The sequence below is a fragment of the Caretta caretta genome, chromosome 5 (assembly GCF_965140235.1).
Source record: "Caretta caretta isolate rCarCar2 chromosome 5, rCarCar1.hap1, whole genome shotgun sequence".
Taxonomy (NCBI): domain Eukaryota; kingdom Metazoa; phylum Chordata; order Testudines; family Cheloniidae; genus Caretta; species Caretta caretta.
Genome location: NC_134210.1, coordinates 135842372 through 135863044, shown reverse-complemented (window position 1 = coordinate 135863044; position 20673 = coordinate 135842372). Strand labels below are relative to the sequence as shown.

Genomic DNA, 20673 nt, shown 5'->3' with positions numbered 1-20673 from the left:
AGAAATACAGTCTACAATATCTGTGGCAGCAGGCAGCTCCCGGGGAATGGCAGGAGCATCTCTGGTGTTGAGGGATTCCCAGAGCACCCTGGGACTCTGGCAGCAGAACAAGAGGTGGAAGGGGAGGCAGAATGTCCAGGTACTTTCTCCTCACTGCGATTTGTGGCCTGTATCCCAGCCTGGCATTGTGAAATCATTGTGCAGCAGCCCTACCAGCTGTTGAAGGAGACGGGGGTTTCTTTGGAAGGGTTGCGATGTCCTCCGGGGGCACTGAGCCCTAGTGCTCTGCTCTCCAGGGCTCCAGAGCAGCTCCCTCTCCTTGCTATGGAGCATCGCAGGGAATGGTGTCTACAGGCTGCTTCCCCAGCTGGCACGGATTGGCGTAGCTCCCTTGAAACCACTTTGCAGGAGCTGGGGACCTGGCCCTGTTTTCTTTTTGGTGCCTGCAGCAGTGGGGTACCTTGGCAACAGGCATCGGCTTTGTCAGCACTTTCCCAAGGGCTTCAGTTTAGAGCAGCCACTCCTGCCTCTCTGCTCTCTGTTCTGAGCAGCAAATCCTCCCACCGGAGCTGTCAGGCTTCGCTCGGGAGCCGGTCTTCCCTCCAAATGGCCATGACTGGCTCCCCTCAACTGGTGTAAATCAGCATAGCCCTACTGACTCCAGTGGAACTGCGCTCATTGACGCTGGCTGGGATCAGCCCCGCTGAGTCCAGCTGAGCTGCGGCCGGGGCTTGGCCCTGTGTATCGACATTAGATACGGCACTTCGGTTGCCACCCTGTGTCTGTCGCTCTCTGGCTGGTCATTCAGTTTGGTGCCGGTTTCCCGCAAGTGAAGTGACTCCCCTCCTCTCACTTGTCTCCCTCAGTCAGGGAGAAGGCCCGAGAGGAAACACAGGCTGGGCCCAGGTCGCACTGGCCTAGGAAAGGCAAATGGCTGAACAGCGGTTTCCCTGCCTTCGCTGAAGGGTTGGCCCGTGAGAGAAGCTCCCCTGACAAGGTGGCTGTTCTGCAGCAGCAGGTCATGGCGCTCACAGAGGAAATCAAGTCTCAGAAGGTAAATCTGGGGACCGTTGCTCCAGAGCCCAGCAAAGCCACTGGGATGGCTCTATAGACCCCAGGGAGCTTTGGATCAAGCCCCTACGTGCTAGCATGAGCACTTCTTGGCGTGCCATTTGCTAGGGGGTTATGCTTGGTTCTCCAGTGATGTTCCCGTGGAGCTCTTCTCAGTTGGGGCAGGGGAGGGGTTACACCAGTGTGATCCTGCTTGAGTCGGTGAGTGGGGGTGTCACGGGGCTCTCACTGGTGTGACTCTGATTGGGGGTGGCAGGGGGTCACTGGGCTCACACTGGTGTGACTCTGATTGGGGGTGACAGGGGGTCACTGGGCTCACACTGGTGTGACTCTGGGGGTGACAGGGGGTCACTGGGCTCACACTGGTGTGACTCTGGGAGTGGCAGGGGGGTCACTGGGCTCACACTGGTGTGACTCTAGGGGTGGCAGGGGGTCACTGGGCTCACACTGGTGTGACTCTGATTGGGGGTGGCAGGGGGTCACTGGGCTCACACTGGTGTGACTCTGGGGGTAGCAGGGGGTCACTGGGCTCACACTGGTGTGACTCTGATTGGGGGTGGCAGGGGGTCACTGGGCTCACACTGGTGTGACCCTACTCGGGTTGGGGGGTCACTGGGCTCACACTGGTGTGACTCTGATTGAGGGTGGCAGGGGGTCACTGGGCTCACACTGGTGTGACTCTGATTGGGGGTGGCAGGGGGTCACTGGGCTCACACTGGTGTGACTCTGGGGGTGGCAGGGGGTCACTGGGCTCACACTGGTGTGACGCCACTCGGGGCAGGGGCGGGGTGGTCACTGGGCTCACACTGGTGTGACCTCGCTCGGGTCAGGGGGGTCACTGGGGTCACACCCATGTTAGTAGAAGAGGAAGCAGGCTCATGATGAGCAGTTGGCTCCGTCCTTAGTTTACTTCCTGGAGGCGATGGCCTTCTCCCAGGGCGAGCAAGCTTCCTCTGTGGCCAGGTGCCGGAGCCTGCTCCGAGCGGGGAGGTGACCGTGAAAGTGTTACCATGACAAGGGGATTGTTGGCAGCACTGGTGCGAGTGTGCGCCTCCCTGCAGCGACCGTGAGCCCTGGGTCTCTGCATCCAGTCAGCCCTCAGGAAGGTGCCTGGGGAGAGCCCAGGGCCAGGTGGGATGCAGAGCACCCCCTTGCAAACAGTACAGCACCTCCGGGGCGGTACAGGCCATGGAGCATGGAGCCCCCTCTGGGCTGGGTGCTCCCCGGGCAGGCTGGCAGCACAGCTCCGCTGTTATAGACACGTAGGAATTGCCAGTCGTTCTCCAAACTGGCTAGTGCCCACATCTCAGCAAAAGGCTGCTATGGGGTGTCCTGCCCAGGGGATGTCTCCCCCAAATCCCCTTAGATAGTGCCCTGTCCCTTAACGAGAACCCCCAGGCCTGCTGCGACCTCAGACAGAGCCAGTGCTGTGCTGCGTGTGGTCCGTGTGTTGTGACGATCACGCCATGTCCCCGCAGGAGCTGGTTACGCTTCTCCACAAGGCTCTGGAGGCTGCGCAGCGGGAGAAGAGAGCATCCAGCAGGTACCTGGCTGCTGCAGAAGACAAAGACCGGCTAGAGCTGGTGCGGCACAAAGTGAGGCAAATCGTTGAGCTCAGCAATCGGGTGGAAGCCCTGGAGACCGACAAGAAGGAGCTGGAGCAGAGCCTGGCCCTGAGGGACAACCGTGTGGAGGAGCTGCAGAAGCACGTGCAGCTTCTGATGGACAAGAACTATGCCAAGCAGCAAGTCATCCTGAAGCTCACAGAGCAGGTTGTCCTGGATCTCTCTGAGCCAGTGCAAGAGGCTGATGCTGTTGCTGTCGACACCTTGCACAAGCAGCAGGAGGAGATTGAGCATCTGAAGGTCCGTGAGGCAGGCACAGCCAAATCAGCAGCTGGAGGGCTCTGTAGTGTCTGGTACAGCAGGCGCCTGGGGCTGGTTTGTGCCGCTCCTTTGCTGTCCAGAGTGCAGGCAGTTTGCAGGGGCTGGGCTGATATCAGTCCTGTGCTTTGAAGGGTTTGTCTGGTTCAAGAGATGGGGAAGTGGTAGCCTAGAGCTTGTTTTGCCTGACTCAGCTTGAGTCATCCTCCATCCAACCCTTAGCTCCTCCTCTGTTGCTGCCTTCAGTCAGTCTGTCCAGATGTGCCCTCTGTGTAAACAGCATTTCCCCTCAGACAGCCTGGCCCACCGTGCAGTTCCCAGCCCCATCTGTGCAGTTATAATGGACGCTTGTGTCTCTCAACAGAGAAACACTGCAGCCAACAGCGGGGGTTTGTTGCCTGCAGTGATGTGGTGTTCGCTGGTGCCAGGAATGCCTCAGGCCTGGATTTTTAAAAATGAACCAAACCCAGATCTCTCGGCCTGTCTCCTTGCGGCACCTTCCAAGCATTATTCACTATTACAGGGCAGACTGAAGATGTTTGGAGTGCCCTAACTGTACATTCCAGACCTGAACGTATCTGAATTTCTTTTAAGTTTAGCCTTACGTCTAAATGTCCTGGGTCTCTGATGTTATTTGGGAGAATTATGCCCTCCCTGTAATGTATTTTACCTTAAATTCTGGAGCCGTCCTCTCGTTCTTTAGTTTTTATGTGGGGATTTAAAACAGAGAGGAGAATAGCAAAAGCCTGCCTGCTGTCCGCCAGCCCAGTGTGAGCACCTGCTCTGCTTTCCGGCAGGATGACCTAGATGCCTACAGAACTCAGAACCAGTTCCTCAACTCAGAGATCCACCAGGTCACAAAGCTCTGGAGAAGCGTTGCCGAGAAGGAGAAAGTCTTGCTGATGAAGGTGAGATGAGCTGTGGAGAGAGGTGGCAGCTATTCATTTAATTATTGTGAAGCAAGCACCAATGCAGGGGTTTCCCTTCCTACCCAGCCCTGGTCCCAGATGCACAGTAAGCCAACAAGGGTCTTGTTCCCAGTGGACTCCCATCCACCCCTTCACTCTGCATTTTGGTGGCCCCGACATGGGATCTCTGATCAGCTTCCCTCAGGAGTTTCCCAAATAACATACAGGCAAACCCTAATTTTTGTTCGGGTCTCAAGGGATGATGAAGCGTTGTTAGAGTTGGGGTCTTGCAAAATCAAATTTCTGCTTCTCTACGAATTTCAGCTCCAGGCCAGACACAAACTTAGAGTCATGTGAAGCTCTGGGGTTTATGTAGGAACAGGCTCATCCCAGGCTCCATCCAGTCCAGTAGCCTGTTGCCAACAAGGGCCAGTGCCACCAGGATGCAGGGCTGAAGCTAAGATGCTCACAGGGAAAGTTCCCTTCAGCCCCCAGGAGTTAAAGGTCTGCTGACACTCAATGCTTGGAGTTTTTGTCCCTTCTGAAGCACTTGTTTACGTTTTAATCTCTGCTATCATAACTCTGGATACTCAGCCACAGAAATGGTCAGTCCTTTTTTGAATCCTGCTGAGCTCTTGGTCTCAACACCTCATGTGGCAGTGAGTTCCACAGGCTAATGATGTGCTGTATGAAAAAGTATTTCCCTCTCTGTTTTGTCAGAATTTGGCACCATTTGATTTCACTGAGTTTCTCCATGTTATTATGCTGTGGGATGGAGCGGGCACTGCCCTTCCCCCTTGTATTGTGGAATGGAGCGGGCACTGCCCTTGGTCCTATCTTTGCTGTTCCATTCATGATTGTACTCTTGTCATGCTCCCTCCTATTCATCTCCTCTCTACAGTAAACAGTCCCAGTAAATCTGTTCATCTGTCTTTAGCACCCTTAGTTCTCCTCCTCCCTGCCATGGTCCCCTCTAGTTCTGCCGTGACTCTGTCGAAGTGGGGTGCAGTCCTTCCCGCACGAATCAGACACGGCAAGGCAAGGTAGTGCTGTGTATCATGGCACTGTACCAGTGCCGTGTTGTTCTCCATGCCATCCCTATGCACCCTAGCACCTCGTTTGCTTTTCTAACTGCTGCGGCCGAGGTGCAGATGTCTCCAGTGAGCTCCCAGGGTGGCGTGCCCTTGGGCGGGTCCCTCAGCCTCTCAGGGCCTCAGTTCTCCACCTGTACACGTGGGAGAACGGCCCTTCCTTTCTCCCACCCCTTTTCTGGCCTGGGTCTGAGCACTCTGGGGCAGGCTTGTCTCTCACTGTGTGTCTGGGTAGTGACCAGCACACCGGAGTCTCAGACTCAGCTGAGCCTCCTGCTAGTCCCTGTCCCTGGCTAGTAGAGGAGTAGCACTGCCTAGCTGGGGAGCTGCAGAGGAGCAGGTGGACGAGGTGAGACAGGTCAGGCTTTAGCTGCCTCTTCAAAACAAGGAAGGTATGAACCCAGGTGTCCTGGCCAAATTTCACTCTGGGCAATTCTGACCCCCCCCCCCCCCCCCACACACACACACACACCACAATAAAATCCCCTAGGCAGTTTCAGGGGTAGTTTCCTCCACACACGCACACACACTCCAGTGAACTCCCGCTTCACCCTCTCACACCCCCCAGCTCAGCAGCCCCTGCTTGCCCTTGCTGCACCGCAGTGACCTACTGCCAGCCCCCGGGCTGCTCTCCTTGCTCCTGCAGGGCTCTGGCTCTCTCCTGCTGCAGCGGCCTTGCTGTGGCGGCTCCTTCCGCCCTCCACTGCGCTCTGTGGCATGTGGTTGACTCAGGAACTGCCTGCCCACGAACACGAGCGACGCAGGCAGCTGCTGGGGCAGAGGCCTGGCGCTGGGTGCCTCTGGGGGGCGGGTTCCCAGGGGCAAGGGCAGGCGATGTGGGCTCTGCTCTCCAGCCACGCTGGTGGCCGACACACGTGGCAGGGGTTGCAGCCACTCTGACAGCACCCCCAACGCTCTCTTCCAGTGTGCCCGCCTGCAAGCCCGCAGCTGCCAGGTGGAGAGCAAATACCTGATGCTGTTGCGGAGGCTGCAGGAGGCCTCCCCCGGCCTGGCCAGCGGTGATGCCGAGCTGGTGAAGAGCCTGATCCAGGAGGCACTGCAGTGGGATGCGAAGGAGGAGGCCGCGGAGGCTCTTCAGCTGGACCCTGTCAGGTAGGGGGCACGTGAGCCAGGAGGGCACATCACTGCTTTGGGGCAGGGATGCAGCAAGGGCTCTCTGTCATGGGATGGGCCCTCCGCTCAGAACAGTCCTGGGGCGGCTCCTTCTGCCAGGTTCCCAGCTGTCCCCTGCTGAGGCGGACAGGCTGGCTGTCCTGCACAGAGTGGGCATAGCCCAACTCCCAGATCTCCGGCAGCAACCTGGTGGACGGATCTGCATGTCGCCCCCAGCCCAGTTCAAAGCTGCTGACAGTCACCTGAGGATTACAGACTCTGGAATGGGAAGATGCATCCCCAAAACAAAGCACTCCCAGGCCCCTGCGATGGAGCCTGTTCTGTGCATTTAGCCAGACGAGGTGCCATCAGCAGTAACTTTTTCAGTACACACCTCACTGCTGAGTTTGCTATTCCTTGCCCTCCCTGAGCTGGGGCGCTCTGCTTAGCCAGGTGGTGCAGTTAGCCTGGGCTGAGCACAGAACTCATCCCCACTGTAGAGGGGAAGTGAGTGAGTAGCTGTCACATGCAGGCAGTTTGGGGTTTCTGTGCACACATCTTCCATTAGCTGGAGCTAAGTGTTTTCCACGGTGGAGGGGATATTGGAGATGAGCAGAGGCCGGGAGGAAGAGTGAGGCTGGTCTGTCTTCTCTGCAGGGTCACCTGGGTGTGAGCAGTGGGTTAGCCTAACCTGAGTGTGAGCAGCTGCATTGCAAACCCACACTCGAGTTCTTGGGCCTCATTGGGGCCATGTGTGTCACTCGGACTTCCGGGGCACCGCCCATGCGTCTTGGTGCTGCAATGAGCCGAGCTGCTCTGGGAGGCTTTCAGTGAACTGGGGCAGAACTTGTCTGTCCTGAGAACGTGGGGGAATTGTGGGAAGGCACTGGAAAACCATCAGCTCTGACTGGGTTAGTCGGCATCCTCACTGCAAAGTGGGCAGGTTACCAGCCTGAGTGAAAGTGACTCCTGCACTCTAGCCCACCCCCTCTGCTGGGCAGCTAACCCGGGTGTCAAGCACCACTGCAGAGGGGTGAAAGGGTTATGGGTGTGGGTGGGAGGGGTAGGGCAAACGTGGGGTGGGTGGTTGTAGCCGTGTCCCTGCAGGGCCCTCCTTGGCTCCTGCCCCTGCTGGGCTGAGAGGGTCACACAGAGACCTGTAGGTGCAGTGCCCACCTGGTGCTTTTATTTACAGACTGTGTTCCCACCACCTTTCCAGCATACACGTAGTCCCCTTCTTGCAGTCCACCAGCAGGAGAGAGGGGGCAAGCTACCTCTCTCCGCTTCCCCTCACTGCCTTTCCTGTAGTGCAGCTTCCCTCTTTCCAGCTTCCCCCCGGCTTCTTTCCCCTGGGGCTCTTATCCAGCCCCAGCCTGATGAGACAGCAGCTGTTCCAGCTTCCCCAGTCAGGGCCAGGTGCTCCACCCAGCTCCAGTTCACCTCCCTGACCTGGAGCTGGAGTGACGGAGGGTTGGCTAACCAGCGTTCTGCTTAGCACCCTGTCACAGTGGGTAATTGCAGTGAAGACCAACCCTGGAGTCAGGAGAGGGGTTGTTATGTGATGGGGAAATCTGTACTGGACCTCTGGCAAATGTCTGTCTGGTTGTTCAGCTTGTCAGCGTTAGGACCCTGCGTGTGCAGCACCCGGCAGGGCCCCACTCCTGGCTGAGGTGCCACTGTTTGAACACAGTTACAAAGGGGCACTGGAAGGATGCATGGAGGTGTTGGTGCTCGAGTGATAGGAGGCCCAGCAGTCTGGTAGCTCCTTCCATCTCTAGCAGCTGGGGTTCCAGGAGGAGGGGCCAAAGCTGGCTCTCACAGGGTGCTGCCCAGGGAGACAACCGCTGTGCCTAGGGCAGCAGAAGTGGGGACTGGGCACCGTAGCTGCCTCTGACTCAATTTGCCCTGCGTGCCCTGCTGAGCAAAGTCTGTCCAGCACCTAGCACGTGGGTTTCAGCCCCTGCTCTGCTCTGCCTTTTCCAGAGAGTATGATGACTACGGGTTTATGACCATTCCCAAATACGAGGTTGAGGACTGGAAGCTTCTGGCTAAAATCCAAGCCCTAGAGATCAAATCCAACAACCTGCTGAGCCACATGGTGGTGGAGAAGCCTCTTCGTGAGAGATGGGCCGGTATGGCTGAGTTGAGCCCTTCTGCAGAGCTGAAAGGCTTGATCCGCTGCGGCATCCCCATGGAGCACCGCCAAAGGGTCTGGAAATGGATAGTGAGCCAGCACCTGTCCCACCGCCACCCCGCCAACCACTACGAGAGCCTGCTGCGGCAGGGCAAGCGCACGGAGCATCCCGCCTTCCGGCAGATCGAGCTGGACCTGCCCCGCACCCTGACCAACAACAGGCATTTCACATCTCCCACCTCCCAGCTCGTCCCCAAGCTCCGAAGGGTGCTGCTGGCCTTCTCCTGGCAGAATCCCGCCATCGGCTACTGCCAGGGGCTAAACAGGTGAGATGCTGGGAGCCACTGCCGGAGCAGCAGGGAAGGCTGCTCACTGCTGGGCTGTCTCTGTACGAGGGGATAACAGCCGCCCCTGAGGCCTGGGGGGCTCCTGGAGGATCAGTCCATCACAGAATGGGGTGCTAGGATACCCCAGCGAGGGGGCCAGAGGAGTACCACAATGAGAGGGACCTGCAGGGAAGGGAAGCAGGTGGACATTTCCTATTAGAGTGATGGTTTCGGTTCTTCAGGGATTCCCCCTGTCTGGGGGAGCTGGGATGGCTGCTTTTGTATGAATTTAGATGGAACGTGTGGGCTAAAGGTGTTCACATCACCCAATCACATTCCAACATTAAACAGTGTTAAACAAGGACCAGGGCTTAACATACAGAGACCTCAGCTTGCTTTAGTGCAAACACACCATTAAAGAGCCTTTAACTTTTTATTGAAGATACAGAAAAGAAGGAAAAACAGGTAAAGCCTTTGAAATGTAAAGTATTAACAAAGGCTTCCATTTGTACAACATCCCTTCTTCCCTTTGCCGTTAGCTGGAGAGCATTTTAGAAGTAAAATCTGCCTTGTTTGACAGGCTTTAGATGGTACCAAAGGTGGTCATAATTGTCGTCCCAGGTGGGGGTTGGCATTCAGTTGGAGCCAGCAGGGGTGGCGATGTCATCTGGGTCCCTCTCTGGCCCGTTCTGGTCACACAACACCTCTCAGGATCAGGGTGATGAAGGCTGGAGCTGCCAGGAAATGGTGGGCTTGGCAGCTGTGATGGTGAAGCTCACTCCAGTACCCTCTGCCTGTTCTATCCATCTGTTCTTTTCGTTCTTTTTGTTTGTTCTTTCATTCTTTCCCCACAAAATCTCTCTCTTTAAGGACCCCAAGAGGGAGTGGTGGGTGGAATAGACCATCCCCTCATTATTATGTCCACCAAAAAGGTCTAATATCTGACATACCAATTTTGGCTCATGAACTTCCAACTCCGCATCTCCTCTTTTTAACAAGCATAATTTCACCACAGTCCTTGAGTCATAGTGACTTGGCCTTTTTCTCTCAGAGTAATTCAGTTATTCTGTCTCCCTTCCGTACCTGTTCCCATCAACGTTTGTTGTTATCAGTTAACTGGAACAGCTTGTAACTTTTACATACTTTTTGCAGCTGCGCTCCCAAGTTGGGTGGGTTTGTAGGCCTATTTGTCACAACACTGCTCGTAGCAGAGTTGTCAAGGAGGCAAATGCCCTGTGGCCCGCACACACTGGCGATCAATGTCCTGCTTAAAAATGAAGGCTTGTTTATGTTTTGTGAGCTTGATACCTCTTCCTCCACCAGCCCCATCCTTTCCCTGTCCCCTGTTCAGAGCTAAGAGAGGCAGACCAGTTCCTGTGCCCAGCATTCATCATGCCCTTTGTTCATGGGCCGCAAACCCACACCTACTAACCTCCAGCCAGGAACAAACTTCCACAGCCAGGTTATCAACCCCGTGACAACAGAAATGCTGTTACTCCTCCTCTGAAGGAAAGGTACACAGCCATCTCCCAGAGACGCACTTTCCTCTGAGCTCATCAGTGCCTGCTGAGCATCTAAAGAACAATGGGATCAGATTCAGGGAATAGAAGTGAGGCAGAATAAAGTGACTTTTTCAAAAGACTTCTTGTATCCTCACTCAGTATTCTGAGCCCTCATGAGGCGATTTAGGAGGCCTGGAGCATTGCTGTGATGGATATTAACATGACATGAAATGTACATCAGTCATTTGTATCATGTTGGCCAAATCCTGGGAGCTGCTCAGCACCTGCAGTCGCTCCAGAAGCGCGTGTGAGTGCAGCAGCCTCTGGAATTGGCTCATGGGCAGGAACACGCCCTCAACTTTTCCGTGAGCTGCCCAAGCAGCATGCTGGGAAGCTGGTTGCTGCCTCTCAGCCTCTGCTTCCTCAGCAATAGGAAAAAGCAAGGCCTGAACTGGTGTGTAAGAATTGAGGTTTGGCACGGATGGCACTCAACTGTCCTGGTGACACTCCCCTTAGTGGAGAAGACTTGACATAGATATTGGGAAGCCTCCTTTACTCTTCAGAGCCTGCTCTCCGCACCGTGTCACCCAACAGCTATGTGGTCCCCCTCCCTGCCCAGCTTTCTGCAGGGCGTTGTCCAGCAGCCAGATGGGCCCCCACGGCCCCCCAGTGCCTTTTGCTCTGTGCAGAGTCACCTGGCTGCCACATGGGCCCTCTCTCTCCCCAGCTGTTTGTGGGTGTTGCCCAAAGCGTGCCCAAGACCCTCCCTCCCATCCGGCTCCGCGAGCAGGCTGGGATGGTGTATCTATTACCTGGCACCTAGGACATGCATGGGGCTCTGCAGACTGCCGCAGGAAGGCAAGTTCCCTGCCCCAGAGAGCTCCTCCTGTCCAGCACAGAGCACCCTCTGCTCCTCTGAGGCTGATTGCAGCCAAGGGGGCTCAGGGCTCTGATGATGAATGGATGACCGGGGGCGGGAGGGAGGGAAGTGATCTGTGTCACATGGATCTATCAGGGTAGAGCCCCTGCCATCTCAGAGTGCCCTGAGGCCAGCTCCCAGGTGGTGTAAATCAGCACACCTCCACTGGCTTCAGTAGAGCCCCACCCATGTACCCAAACTGGGGCGCTGGTACCATGAGTCTAGCTGCACTGCTTAGCCCTGCCTCATCTCCAGTCCCTGCTCTAGTTCCCTGGCAGTGCTGCTGGACTTGGCAATGAGCTCCAGCCAGCCTTGCTACTCTGGGAGATACAGGGAGATCTTTGAGGCCCTGGTGAAGCACACTTGTTGGCTGGCCTGTCACTGCTGAGCAGCCTGTGCTCCCTGCACCGAAGATTTAATGTAAAACCTAAAGCTAGAAGAGCAATGCCGACCAGACTCTCTGATTTCCCACCAGTGCTGTTGCAGGTCAGTAGGTAACAGAGAGAGTTTGCTTTGTTTCCTGGTGTCCTGTCCATTGCAGGTTGGCAGCCATTGCCCTCCTGGTCCTAGAAGAGGAGGAAAGCGCATTTTGGTGCCTGGTTCACATTGTGGAAAACCTGATGCCGGCGGATTACTACAGCGACACGTTAATAGCATCACAGGTGAGCATGAGAATCCGGCTATGTCATGGGGGTGAAAGACAGCAAGGTACTTGCACAGAGATGTTAAAGGGACATGGTCCATTCCTGCATCCCAGCCCCTGGGAAAGCCCTGTGCTCTCTGCAGCCCTCCTACATAAGCCAATCTTAGGGTTACTTTGCACCACTGGAGCAGGGTGCATGAGAATCAGGCCTATGCTGTCCCGCGAGTCCTCGGGAATCAGGCACTTTTATTAACTGAACAAGCACTCAGCATTGTCTGAACCCATGGGGTTTCCTCACGTCATAGGTGATCTCATTAACTCTTTCCACTACTTCAGAGTGTCCATTCTAAATGTCTTGCATTTTATTCTTTCTCACAGGATCCAGCACAAGCACCATATCTCCTATTTCAAACGCTCTTTCCTTGGCATGTCTATCATGCCAGGCCTTCCCAATTTCCTGGCTTTCCTTTAGATTTTGCTGAACCAAATCCATCATATCTTGCAATTTTTCATTAAAAATGAGACACATACTCCATCACTGGCTACTCTGTCTCCTCAACATTACCTTCCCAAGAATCATGAGTCAGATCTAGGGGTCCGCTAACCTGCCTTACATAGAGCAGTTCAGAGGGAGCAAACCTAGTAGATTCTTGGGGTACACTCCTGTACACATACAACAGATATGGCAGCCGAACATCCCCATCATTCTGGCACCTGTCCACATCCATTTTCATCATAGATTTCAAGGTCCCATTGAACCTTTCCACCAGACCATTGATTTGTGGGTGGTAGGGAGCAGCTTTTAGGTGCTTTACTCCACACATTTTCCATAAAATGGAAACAATAGACATAAAATTGGACCCATGGTCTGACAATATTTCTCTGGGAAAACCCAACTCTGCTAAAAATAGCAAACAACGCTGTTGCCACTGTCTCTGCCTCAATATTAGACAATGCTGCAGCCTTGGAGTACCTGGTAGCAAAATCTACCAACACAGGAATATACTTCTTCCCATTCCTGGAAGGTTTAGGGAGTGGTCCTACAGTATCCACAGATGCTCTGGCAAATGCCTTCCCAATAATGGGTTAAAGGCTAGAGGGGTGCCTCACTAGGTCCCTTTAACACTTTGCACTTCTGGCACAAATCACAGCACCTGGAATAATCTCTCACTGTTTCAAAAAGATAAGGCCAGTAGAAATTTTGCCAAATGTTTTGCCTACACCCAGGTGTCCTGCATTGTGGGGTCTCAGTTACACGGCGTAAGCTGGAGTAACTTCACAGAAGTCACCCTCGTCCAATGCTTCTGCTAGCATGGGGCAGCCCCACAGAGCACCTTGCACAGGACTGGGCCACAGTGGCACAGCCGAGCCTGAATGCTCAAATCACTCACGAAGGGCCTGACCTTGCTGTGATATGGGTAGGTGTGGGAGAGTCGGGCCCATCATACATGTCTCCCCTGCTCCAAAAAGAGAGACCCCCCAAGTCTCCTCTGAGTTGGAACCCAGTTGGGACTCAGTAAGAGTACGTAGACTCTTGTAATCTCCCCCATGGACACAGGGTTCCTCTGTCTGACTGGTACGTCAGAGTCTAGGGCAGGTCTGCTAGGCTTTCTGATCCTTCAGCGTGCTTGCCGCAGAAATCACTGCAGTCACAGCTTCTGGTGCCATCCCATTGCATTTGCTGTTCGTGCTCAGCCAGCAGGAGGAGGCAGAGCTGTTGTGTGTGTCACAGTCAGGGCAGCAGTAGATGTTACAGACTGTGCTCTCTTGGCCCAGTGGCGCTAACTTCCTAATCACCCCCCAGCTCTGTCCCAGGCCCCACCTCTGCCCCGCCTCTAACACAGTACTGACTTTCCGGACACATGCTGCTGCAGAACCAGCCTTCCCACTGCAGCACTCTTCTTATGTTCGCCCTACTTAACTGGAAGAACGGCCACACTGGGTCAGACCAAAGGTCCATCTAGCCCAGTATCCTGTCTACCGACAGTGGCTAATGCCAGGTGCCCCAGAGGGAATGAACAGAACAGGGAATCAGCAAGTGATGCATCCCCTGTCAGCCATTCCCAGCTTCTGGCAAATAGAGGCTAGGGTCACCATCCCTGCCCATCCTGGCTAATAGCCATTGATGGACCTGTCCTCCATTAACTTATCTAGTTCTTTTTTTAACCCTGTCATAGTCTTGGCCTTCACAACATCCTCTGGCAAAGAGTTCCACAGGTTAACTCTGTGTTGTGTGAAGAAATACTTCCTTTTATTTGTTTGAAACCTGCTGCCCATTAATTTCATTTGGTGACCCCTAGTTCTTGTGTTATGAGAAGGAGTGAATAACACTTCCTTATTTACTTTCTTCACACCGGTCATGATTTTATAGACCTTGATCATATCCCCCTTTAATCATCTCTTTTCCAAGCTGAAAAGTCCCAGTCTTATTAATCTCTCCTCATACGGCATCCGTTCCATACCCCTAATCATTTCTGTTGCTCTTTTCTGAACCTTTTCCAATTCCAATGTATCTTTTTTGAGATGGGGCGACCACATCTGCACGCAGTGTTCAAGGTGTGGGCATACCATGGATTTGTATAGAGACAATATATTTTCTGTCTTATTATCTATCCCTTTCTTAATGATTCCCAGCATTCTGTTCGCTTTTTTAAACTGCTGCTGAACATGGAGTGGATGTTTTCAGAGAACTATCCACAATGACTCCAAGATCTCTTTCTTGAGTGGTAACAGCTAATTTAGACCCCATTATTTTATGTGCACCTGCCTCTGTATCTCATGGATTCTCGCTTTGTCAAACCCAGGTGGATCAAAGAGTCTTTAAAGACTTCTTGTCAGAAAAGCTCCCCAGGCTTACAGCTCACTTTGAGCAGCACAGGATTGACGTCTCACTGATCACCTTCAACTGGTTCCTGGTGGCCTTCGTAGACAGCCTGGTCAGTGACATCCTCTTCCGGGTCTGGGACGCCTTTCTGTACGAAGGAACAAAGGTAGGGAACCACCCCTGGCCCTAGCTATGCCAGGCTCTCAGAGCTGCGCGTTCTTAGACATTCAGATCCAAGTGGGATGCACCCCACCCTGAGCTGAGCAGTTGACCGGCGTTCATAATCATTTTGGTCCCACAACTCCCTGTCTGAGCTGCCCAGCCTCTCTGCATGTCTCTGGCAACGATGGTGGGCCTGTAGCTTCCAGCTCTGTCTGTACTGGGGCTGGAATGGAAGGATTAAGCCCAGCTTGGGGAGACAGACCCGCACTAACCCTCCCAGAGCTAGTGTGCTACTCAGAGTGGGAGTGAGGCTAGCCACACAAGCACGTATCCAGGCTCTTGAACGGGCAAACACTTGCGGTGGCTAGTTCTCCCGCTGTTCACGTTGCCACGGCTACATCCTATTCCTAGCACGGTAGCTCAATGAGCGCTCCTGCGAACGTCTCTTTGAGCTGGGAATCCCACCCCAGGTATACCCTGGCATCACCTTGTTGGTGCTGGGGCAGCTGGGCCCACACCTCCCCCAGCTGGGCCTCACGCCCTCTCCTGGCCTTCCCACCTTCTCCCCCTGCAGTCCTACATCACTGCCCTGAGGAAGGTCTGGGGACCTGCTCTGTCCCCTCTCCTGCTTCTAGAGGGGGCACTGGAGCTGCAGGGGGTCTTGGGACCTTCTCAGATTGAGGAAAGGGGCTGGGAGGGGATCTTCTCTTCTCCTTCGTCGCCCTGGAGAGAAGGCTGGAGGGCAGCAGACCAGGTATGTTCTGGGCCTGGCTTCAGCCAGCCAGAGTTGAGGAGGGTACAGTCTTCGCCCTCGGTAGGGGGAGCTCAGAGACGTTAGAGCTGGGCAAACTCAGTGGATGCCAGTGCAGCTCCTGCTGGACCATGAAGAGGCCAGGAGAGGGCATGAGGATCCATGCAGCCACCAGTGCCTGTTCCCTTGGTGCCAGGTACCACTGCCTGGGGAGCGGGCCTGTCCTGAATTCTGTTCTCTGTTCCCCACCACCTCGGAAAGGGAGAGCCTCCTATTCCTTACAGTGTTTTCATTGGCACTGTGCCTTTAACACATTGGCTCTTGTTAAGCATTTGCTCTTGTCGTGTGTTCACTCTCCAAAGGAAGCATAGAGAATCAACAGTGCAAACTGACAAAGAGTGAGAGGAGATGTGTGTTGGCTTCTGAAGGCCCCCTCCTCTGGTGTGCAGCCCAGACACCTGCTGTCCCACCTCATCCCAAAGTGCTCCATGCCCTGAGCTTTCAGTCCCTCCGTGGGTATATGCTGGGCCCTCTGCCAACTAAAACACATTTTAACTTGTCGTAGGTGATTTTCCGCTATGCTCTTGCCATCTTTAAGTATAACGAAGAGGAGATTCTGCGGATCCATGACAGCCTGGAGGTTTACCAGTACCTTCGCTTTTTCACCCACATGATTGGAGATGGCAGGTGAGAGACGAGCTGCTCTCAAGCTTCCCCTTTGGCCAGTCACATGTGCGCAGACCTGTAAAGTTGACAAAATAATGACAAGGCCTAGGACTGTTGCTCTTGTGCTTGCAGGGTGGGGAAGGAACAAGAGTTGGCCATGTGCCTTTGTTCAGTGATGTTCACTGATGTCTAGTTAAGCCTAGAAATTGTTGCCTGTACAATTGAGTTTGTGCCCAAAACAGAAAGAGCAGTTAGGCTGACACATCCAGGATTCGCAGCCACGAAGGCCATTGACGGGACAGCTGGGCTTGGGCCTGGGGTTTGCTTTTGTTCTGCTGGAGAAGAAGGATCCTGTTTTTCTCAAAGTCGAGTGCGCACCATGGGCATGGGATGAAAGGCAGGATTTGGCCGGTGAACCTCTTCCCTGGGAAACATGGCCCCTCAGACTAATCCCACCGTGAGGGAGTCCTGGGACATACTACTGAGCCTGCTAAGGGGACAAGGGCACAGCCTCTCACAGGAGCAGGATCCATCCTAGCAGTAGATGAGGAGCCTATGTCCGCCTGGAGAAAGGTCCCCTGCGTGTTCATGGCTTGCCCTGCCAAGCTCAGAGGCTTCTTTTCCTGGCTGGGGCAGAGGAAGGTTGGCTGCTGGAGCTGAAACGCTTTACACTGGGGTATGGGGGGACTGACACTATCAGCTGATTAGTCCTTGGGTGCGGGCCTTATAGCCCGTGGCTGCCAGCTGTAGTCCAGCCCTGAGTTGGGATGATTTAACTGGGAATTGGTCCTGCTTCGAGCAGGGGGTTGGACTAGATGACCTTCTGGGGTCCCTTCCAACCCTGATATTCTATGATTCTATAGTCACTTTCTTGCAATGCAAGGGCCGTGCTGCCCCGGCAGGAGGGGACAGCACTCACGCACTAGGACCAGGGTGTTCAGCTGATTAGCTCACCCGTGCTCCCTGTCTTCTCCCGGTAGGAAGCTGATGAGCATCGCCTTCAGTGACATGAATCCCTTCCCAATGAAGGTGCTGCGGAACCGGCGAGCGACACACCGGGCGGAGCTGGAGGCAGAGCTGAGCGAGCTGGAGCGGATCAAGGCGCAGTACGTGAAAGAGCAAGCAGAGCAGGTGACCTGGCACCTGGATGGAGCCGTTAGCGAAGAGGAGGAGGAGATGTAGCCAGAGACGTGGCTGCTGTCCTGCGCCTGAATCCCTGGCCCTGCAGCTCTGCACCAGCATCACTCTCCTTTCTCAGAGAGATGGAAAATCCTGAGGCGAGCAGGGCCAACGCAGAGGGTAGGCACAGTGTTTCTGAGGAGCTCAGCAGGGAGGACTGTGTCCTGCCCAGACCTCCTGGCTCACCGTCCACCCAGCACACAGCTGTGGAGATGCAAGAAAGTTTCTTGGAAAGATCCTGTCTCGCTCTCTCTGAACCATCCCGTCCATTCCTCCCAACCGTCTTGCTGCAGCTGCGCTAGACAGGGTGCCCAACTCATAGCCTGTGGGCTGCACACAGCCCACCAGAGCGTTCGTACGGCCCACAGCCTGCTTCCACACAAAATACCAACAGCCGATTCATTAGCATTTGGTCACATTTGTATCATTTTAGTTTAGTTATGAGTTCTGTATGTTTTTTTTCTGTTTTCTATAATTCTGATACACGTTTTATGCACTGATTTCTTTATTTGTTTTTAAATAGACAATACTGTACATACCAACCTATCTAAACACATACGAAACAGAACCTGGTTGGATCACTCCAGGTTGTGCTTAGGGTTATGTGGCCCTCCTGTGTAATAAGGTTGGGAAACCGAGTGTTGCAGGATGCTTGTTGATTGATTGCAGAGCCATTGGCCATTATCTTTGAAAATTCGTGGCGAACGGGAGAAGTCCCGGATGACTGGAAAAAGGCTAATGTAGTGCCCATCTTTAAAAAAGGGAAGGAGGAGGATACTGGGAACTACAGGCCAGTCAGCCTCACTTCAGTCCCCGGAAAAATCATGGAGCAGGTCCTCAAAGAATCAATCCTGAAGCACTTACATGAGAGGAAAGTGATCAGGAACAGTCAGCATGGATTCACCAAGGGAAGGTCATGCCTGACTAATCTAATCGCCTTCTATGATGAGATTACTGGTTCTGTGGATGAAGGGAAAGCAGTGGATGTATTGTATCTTGACTCTAGCAAAGCTTTTGACACGGTCTCCCACAGTATTCTTGTCAGCAAGTTAAAGAAGTATGGGCTGGATGAATGCACTATAAAGTGGGTAGAAAGTTGGCTAGATTGTCGGGCTCAACGGGTAGTGATCAATGGCTCCATGTCTAGTTGGCAGCCGGTGTCAAGTGGAGCGCCCCAGGGGTCGGTCCTGGGGCCGGTTTTGTTCAATATCTTCATAAATGATCTGGAGGATGGTGTGGATTGCACTCTCAGCAAATTTGCGGATGATACTAAACTGGGAGGAGTGGTAGATATGCTGGAGGGGAGGGATAGGATACAGAAGGACCTAGACAAATTGGAGGATTGGGCCAAAAGAAATCTGATGAGGTTCAATAAGGATAAGTGCAGGGTCCTGCACTTAGGACGGAAGAACCCAATGCACAGCTACAGACTAGGGACCGAATGGCTAGGCAGCAGTTCTGCGGAAAAGGACCTAGGGGTGACAGTGGACAAGAAGCTGGATATGAGCCAGCAGTGTGCCCTTGTTGCCAAGAAGGCCAATGGCATTTTGGGATGTATAAGTAGGGGCATAGCGAGCAGATCGAGGGACGTGATCGTTCCCCTCTATTCGACATTGGTGAGGCCTCATCTGGAGTACTGTGTCCAGTTTTGGGCCCCACACTACAAGAAGGATGTGGATAAATTGGAAAGAGTCCAGCGAAGGGCAACAAAAATGATTAGGGGTCTGGAACACATGAGTTATGAGGAGAGGCTGAGGGAACTGGGATTGTTTAGTCTGCGGAAGAGAAGAATGAGGGGGGATTTGATAGCTGCTTTCAACTACCTGAGAGGTGGTTCCAGAGAGGATGGTTCTAGAATATTCTCAGTGGTGGAAGAGGACAGGACAAGGAGTAATGGTCTCAAGTTGCAGTGGGGGAGGTTTAGGTTGGATATTAGGAAATCTTTTTCACTAGGAGGGTGGTGAAACGCTGGAATGCATTGCCTGGGGAGGTGGTGGAATCTCCTTCCTTAGAAGTTTTTAAGGTCAGGCTTGATAAAGCCCTGGCTGGGATGATTTAATTGGGGATGGGTCCTGCTTCTGAGCAGGGGGTTGGACTAGATGACCTCCTGAGGTCCCTTCCAACCCTGATATTCTATGATTCTATGATCACAGATGACTTTAAGTGTGTGCACCATATTGGAGGCTGATGAGGCGCAGGTGATCCAGAAAGCCTTCCAATGTCTTTGAGTACACTCTGCTGGCAATTTAAAGGGGGTGTGTATATAATCATAGTAAGTATTAAGACAAAAGCACTCGCTTGAGAGTTAGTGTGTGAAGCCCCTGAATTAGTGAAGGAGAGAGACCTGATGGAACTCTTGAAGCTACCATAGCGTCTTTCTGCAGCTAGTTTGCCAGGAGGTCACATGATTGATGTTCAAGCATGCTCGGGGTTAACCCAATGAAACTATGTTCCCCGGGGCTGTGCACTGATGCCCCTGAGGCCATGGCTGATCTCCTACTTAGTGAGATGGTCAGTGGGCACTTCCTTGCAAACAGATTGTTACCCTCTGCATAGTGTGTTCACCTTCTGCTGTAGAGAATAATAGAGCTGATATGATAGCAGCAGCAGAGGGTTATGAGTCGAGTCCGTACTGGGACTGGTATTGACTACATCCATTCATGGGCAGGAGGTGGCAAAATGGACAGATGGCACAAAAGGACAGAGGTGAGGCAAGACCAGAGAAGACTGTACCGTACTTAACCAAGCTGGGGCAGTGCACAACATTACAGGACAAACAAATGAAAGGTGATGCAACCGGAAAGGAATAGTTAGAACTACTTGTGCATGCTGCTGGCTTCTTAGTAAAATCTAACTGCTGGGGAAAGGAGCTGTGTGTTGATTGGAAAGCTGGGTGTCCCTTCTGCCCAGTGGCCATGCACCCCCAAACAGCATCAACAAGTGCAAAGGCTGGAATTCAGAGCAATATGGGGACTGGGACAGTCCTCCAGCGCTGGACTCAGCAGCTGACTCCAGTGACACTATCTGTAGGAATCAGGCCTGCTTGGACAAGAACATAAGAATGGCCATACTGAGTCAAACCAATGGTTCATGCAGCCCAGTCTCTTGTCTTCTGACCATGGTCAGTGCCAGGTGCTTCAGAGGGAATGAACAAAACAGGGCAATTATCGAGTGATCCATCCCCTGCTGTCCAGTCCCAGCTTCTGGCTGTCAGAAACTAGGGACACCCAGAGCATGGGGTTGCATCCCTGTCCATTTTGGCTAATAGCCATTGATGGACCTATCCTCCATGAACTTATCTCGTTCTTCTTTGAACCCTGTTATAGTCTTGGCCTTCACAACATCCCCTGGCAAGGAGTTCCACAGGTTGACTGTGTGTTGTGTGAAGAAATACTTCCTTTTGTTTGTTTTAAATGTGCTGCCTATTAATCTCATTGGGTGACTTCTCCCCCGCCCACACAAGTTCTTGTGCTATGTGAAGGATTAAATAACATTTCCTTA

The 20673-nt window shown here is 53.5% G+C and overlaps 1 protein-coding gene across 5 annotated transcripts in view; it reads left to right on the top strand.

Moving 5' to 3' along the window:
• The window catches only part of TBC1D2 (TBC1 domain family member 2), a 30665-nt gene extending 9992 nt beyond the window's left edge, over window positions 1–20673 (top strand). For 4 of the 5 annotated variants that reach the window (XM_048849700.2, XM_075128923.1, XM_048849699.2 and 1 more), the window contains 10 exons: window positions 3–139; window positions 867–1054; window positions 2550–2936; window positions 3752–3862; window positions 5879–6066; window positions 8050–8526; window positions 11489–11609; window positions 14395–14580; window positions 15893–16014; window positions 16974–20673. In XM_048849700.2, the coding sequence (XP_048705657.2) occupies window positions 3–139; window positions 867–1054; window positions 2550–2936; window positions 3752–3862; window positions 5879–6066; window positions 8050–8526; window positions 11489–11609; window positions 14395–14580; window positions 15893–16014; window positions 16974–17175 (2119 nt within the window). In that variant the 3' untranslated portion in view covers window positions 17176–20673. The remainder of the gene's footprint in view (window positions 1–2; window positions 140–866; window positions 1055–2549; window positions 2937–3751; window positions 3863–5878; window positions 6067–8049; window positions 8527–11488; window positions 11610–14394; window positions 14581–15892; window positions 16015–16973) is intronic. The other variant, XM_075128924.1, reaches the window with a different exon arrangement.